This window comes from Ruditapes philippinarum, unplaced genomic scaffold (assembly GCF_026571515.1).
Source record: "Ruditapes philippinarum isolate M1 unplaced genomic scaffold, ASM2657151v2 ctg6687_1_1_1_1, whole genome shotgun sequence".
In the NCBI taxonomy this organism is placed as follows: Eukaryota; Metazoa; Mollusca; class Bivalvia; order Venerida; family Veneridae; genus Ruditapes; species Ruditapes philippinarum.
The window spans coordinates 52,069-57,350 of NW_026852093.1; the positions used below are offsets into that span (position 1 = coordinate 52,069).

At 29.6% G+C, this 5,282-nt stretch overlaps 1 protein-coding gene across 1 annotated transcript; it reads left to right on the forward strand.

The window, feature by feature from the left end:
• Positions 1–259: 259 nt before the first annotated feature.
• LOC132749098 (prion-like-(Q/N-rich) domain-bearing protein 25) lies at positions 260–4,664 on the forward strand. Its single transcript, XM_060738782.1, has 4 exons — positions 260–341; positions 1,042–1,167; positions 1,659–1,778; positions 3,136–4,664. Exons 1-4 carry the CDS (start codon positions 275–277, stop codon positions 3,273–3,275), a joined length of 453 nt encoding a protein of 150 aa, XP_060594765.1. The 5' UTR covers positions 260–274; the 3' UTR covers positions 3,276–4,664.
• The last annotated feature ends 618 nt before the right edge of the window (positions 4,665–5,282 follow it).

The window sequence follows — 5,282 nt, forward strand, 5'->3', positions numbered from 1 at the left end:
GAAATCTAACACAAAGTCATTCTCATTGCATATATAATATAAACAAAAATAAGATAAGATAAAACAAATTTTAATACAATAATGTGAATATTCATGTGTAACGAATTGTTAATATATTCACTTCCTCTTATAACATTCAATTTAATAAACAACTATTTTCTGTGTATAGAATATGTCACAATTTTTTTTTTGGAAATGTAGCACTAAAAAACGCTGGTGTATAGACGAAAACGGTTAAATTTGTCTTAAATCTGTGAAATATATTTTATTTTTTATGTATCAGGGATGTTCATGCCTAACAATAATAGTTGGAATAGTGTTAATACATATTTCAAAAGCAGGTATGTAAAATTCTTATTGTAAATACTTAATATGATATCTGACAAATTACATATCACAGTTTAAACGATTGTAAGCCTTTAAAATCCGCCCGTATTAAGTCTTTTTAACAATTTCCTGTATGGCATATCACATGTATAGATAACAAAAATATTGTATACTTCAAAAGTGTTTCCTATGGTTAGTTTCAAAAAAGAAATCAAGCAATTGAACAATTAAACTCCATCGTGCAGGAATGTATTTTTTTATAATACTGTACTTTTGTAGCGTGGACATTCATTGTAAAGTGATGTAAATAGCATCTATAAATAATGTTTTTGCAACAATTATGAACTATTTTAGACTTTGTTTGATATAACAGGACAGTATTATGAAGTATTATATATTAGTTAGATAATCTTTTTTATTGGCTGAATGATCCTGTAAACGGGCTGACAACAATATAATGAAGATAAAAGCTAAATAAATAAAAGCTCATTTAGTATCTGCATATTAAGACGAGTTTTTGTATTTGAAAATTACGTTTTAAGAAGTAATTTCTTTATCTAACAATTTTGTGATTGAAAATAGATGTCTTGTTACACTCACCCTATAACTATACTATCATAGAAAACTTTTGTCAGGTCATACAGCTGATAAGAAAACGTAGTTTGATTGTTTGTTGTATGATAAATGTGAGCTACGTGTGACTTTCATTTCTAGCTCTACCCACTGGATGTACTAGTGGCACTCCGACTTGCCCCGGCAATTCCGCTTGTAAGAGAGATGCGTGTGTTTGTAACGACGGTTTTAAGCTTGACTCAACAAAAAATGGATGTGAAGCAAAAGGTAAGTGTTCGTGCACGAATTAGGTTATATATTTATAAAATTGAATTTATTAGATTCTAAAAAGAAAACAAACCTGTCCTTCATGGCTGCCCAACAGAAGATCATCATTTTTAAATGTTCCGGGAAGGAATATCTTATCCGAATGACTTTAAAAAACTAGTTAAGTGATACAAGTCAATTAGTATTAAAACAAATCCAACAATTTCTAAGATAATATTCGTAAGATAAATTCATAGTGACTTAATTAGGTACAAAACCTCTACGGAATATTGATATGAAATGCTACATGATATCAGATTGTACAAATTTTTATCTTTATTAATTAATCGTCACGTCAGTATTTGCTTTAGATTTATTTTTGTATCTTAGTTAACCACATAATTGATATACTCCAAAACAAACTTCATAGATTTAAGTACCGTAATACACTACTTGGAATATGATTGTATCACAAAATATAATGCTTCAAATTATACCATACCTTTTTTCAGTATTTGGTGATTCTTGTGATTCAACAAACGGTTGCACAGGTTTATTGAATACCGCTTGTACAAATAGCAAATGCGAATGTGCTGCCGGATATGCAAACAAGAATTCTGTTTGTACCAAAGGTAAATATTCAAATTACTAATTAAAACAGAAATGAATTAAAAAATCGACTTTAGGTGAATAGTTTTAAAAGCGTGCATTGTTTCTTCGGCACGCGAATATACAAAGATATTAAAAAGTCATTGAAACTACTTTAGATAAGATATTTAGCTAATTTCAGCAAATCGTTCAAATTAAACTTTAACATACATTTAAATGCAACATTTCAATGGCATGCATAAATATTTAAGTGTATGAAGTCAATATTTTACTTTGAGATGCTAAATCTAACGTAGGTCTCCGAATTGTAACACAAAAAGTATTTAAGCTAAAGCTTTGAAACGTCAAAGGTTGATAGATCTCACGGAAGAGGTTTGAAGAGCGCGGAGAAAAAAAATGGCTATATATCTAAAACGATTTAAATCAAGTGTTATTTGTTACTTCAAATTTTATCCATAGCAAAAGTGATCACAGTTGTATGTAAAGTTGCAGAAACTGAATGTGTTAACATTGATCATGCTGACTTCGAAAATCAGAAATATAAATGCAACGCTGGTTATACATATAAGACACAATGTAGGAAGCACGTGTGTACAAAAGTGAATGAAATATATACACCAACAATCTTCATAAGTTTAATTTACTTGAGTATGTGCAGGTTGTCAACAAGACATGCATTAATTTAAGCTGGTGTTTGACTTGTATCATGCCAATATACATACTTTTGTGAAAAACAACTGTCATATCACCGAAATATTGTTCATGTGCACTGTTAAAATAGCTTAAGCCTGAACTTTTTGATAACTAGTGTCGACTCGGTTTAAAAAAAGAAATATGTTTATAACAAATTGTCTTATATACTCATAGCAAGAGTATCTGAAGTTTTTTTTTCTACACCACGGAGTTATAAATGCAATAATATTTGAATTTAAAAGAAAGACAAAAGCAACGACAAATACATTATTATGTTGTCTGTAAAATATTTGGAGAATAACCCAGGAAGCATTGGTTGGCAAGAATCTGAAAAAAGTGCGTATCTATGATAGGTGCATGTTTTATAAGAATGCAAGTTTTTCGGCTCGAAAAGATTTAAAACACAAAGCTAATTTCAGCAAATAATTTACGATTAGACTGTTTGTTAATAAACACTTAAATGCAACATTACAATGATGTACCGCAATAGTTTAAAGTCTTTAAAGTCTGAATTATTAGTCATATATTTTGTAAAGGAAAAAATCAGACCTTATTTTGTAAAGGAATATGTCAGACCTACCATACTGATTTAAACCTTTAACTGTTCCCGTTTTCTTTTACAAATGTCAACCTTAACTTCTGCAATTAATTTCGTCTCGTCTTTATTATTTCATACCTTACTTGCAGTTATTGGAGGATCATGTTCAGGAACTGCTGCATGTCCTGGTGACGTTAATACAATTTGCAAGAATTCCTTATGCGCGTGTGCTGATGATTATGTAGAGAAAACCAACGTTTGCACAAAACGTAATTTTGTTTTTATTTAATTGTATATGTATTTAGGACGTATCTATTGACGCTTTGTTTAAAAAGAATTTGCAGTCAGTAAACGAACTTAATTATATAAATAAGAAGGATTTGTGTGTTTGAGGTATGTATTATATTCAATATTTACTTTGTTTTAGCATGTGTGCATACTGTTACTCATTATTTTACGTAAAAAGGATTTCAGATGGGATGCGTCAGACGGTGACATGCATTCCATATGAAATACATTTAATGATCCTGTAAGAAGAAACTACAACAAAAATACGGTCCGGTGTAAGATTGTCGAACGTAGTTATTCAGGATATTATGTAGATTGATCTACGTACATATGCTAACAAAAAACAATCACTACAACATGTTGTCTATAAGGAAAAGGTAGAAGGAAAATGTTTTTATTGATAAATAATTTATAGGGTATATCTTCAGTGCAATTCTTTTGTCTAGGCTATGATTCAAAATGTTTAAGAAAAATCAGCTTGAAACAACTCTCATATACAATATTTGTACTTTTTTCATTGCCTTTTGATGAGTATTTAAATGACAGTGTTTGCATTTTAAATCGTTTTGTTACAATTGTTCGGCGGGGGATTTGGCAGTTTATGACTGCTAGCTAGTATCAGTGAAAATGAAATGTGAGGAACAAATTATGATTAAAAATTTTGTTGCGATTTCATGTTGTTTTAAAAACCAAGCAAGTCAAAAAATGTTTGATGCAAAGTTGGAAAAGTAGATGCTTTGACTAAAGAATCCTTTAATACCCAACCAATAGAATTATTGATATTAAACCTTTTATAAGTAAACCCACTTTGAATGTCATGATCTTGGACAATTCATGAAAGATTGTTATTGAGTATATTCACTTCTTTCCAAGGGCCACTGATTTCGTTATAGAAAAACCTGCCTTTGAATATGAGTGTACTTCTTTCAATGCCTGACAGTTAACAATGAAGATAAGCATAATCTTATTTATTCGCAGCTGACTGTTTGGGGGAAATTCAAGCGTATGTAAAGAGCGGTTGGTTTATTGATTAATCGATACCAACTCCCTTAATAATGTTGTATTTATTTGAAGATTTCTTAATTTGTTTTTCTTAATTTAAACTGTAAAATGTTAGCAATATGTGTTATTTGAATAAAACAAATGTTTTATGACCAAGAACAAAATTAACAATATAAAACCAAAAGTAAAAATAAATAAGACTTACTTAATGATTAAAGTCTTTTATTATCATAAGTCTAAGATCAAGCAAAGTCAGGTTTAATTTTGTCTGTATAAACTTAAGCAACCATTTTTCTGAAAACGGAAATTATTAGAATAATTATACCTTTTATCTTGTTAAGCAAGGGTTTCTTCGATAGCGTGTCCTACAGATAGTGAGTGTAATAAAATTGGTCACTCAAAATGCGACACTCCAAATCATAAAATTTAATGTAAGTGTGGTGCTGGTTATGTTGCAAATTCTCCTGAAGGGGATACCTGTGTTCAAGACTCCCAACAGACCAAACGTAAGCAATACAAATAAGGTGATATTTGATGATAGAAGAATGTACATGTAATGAACATAAAAAATGAGAACGTCTTAAATCTATTTTACAGTTTCAAGATCAAATATACTCTGTAAATGAAATTAAATATTTTTAGTTTGTTAAGAAAGAACAATCGTATTAAACGATCAGCCATAAAAATAGATCACATAATAAATTACACACAATTATAATCATTTTTTACTACGATTTGTAAATATTGGGAATACAGGATTTGTAAATTAGTTGAATAACGAAGAAGTCAAATATCCTCTATAAAACTTCAGCGTGAATACTTATTCTTAAATCATCAGTACAGACGAACACATAAAAAATAGGCTCAAACAATGCGTTTCGTTTGTCAGGTAAACACTAAAACAATTTTGAATTTATGTTAACAAATCATGTCAAAGTCAAAATTCTTCTTCTCAGGTCATAACATGACAACATGATAACTATAGTAAACATTCTAACGCTTAAAA

What these genes read in the sequence shown, in the direction of transcription:
- LOC132749098 (XM_060738782.1), top strand. Translation starts at nt 275, where the DNA reads ATGTATCAGGGATGTTCATGCCTAACAATAATAGTTGGAATAGTGTTA. An exon ending in AAATGGATGTGAAGCAAAAG is followed by an intron (nt 1,168 to 1,658) that starts GTAAGTGTTCGT and finishes ACCTTTTTTCAG; the next exon opens with TATTTGGTGATTCTTGTGAT. An exon ending in GAATTCTGTTTGTACCAAAG is followed by an intron (nt 1,779 to 3,135) that starts GTAAATATTCAA and finishes CCTTACTTGCAG; the next exon opens with TTATTGGAGGATCATGTTCA.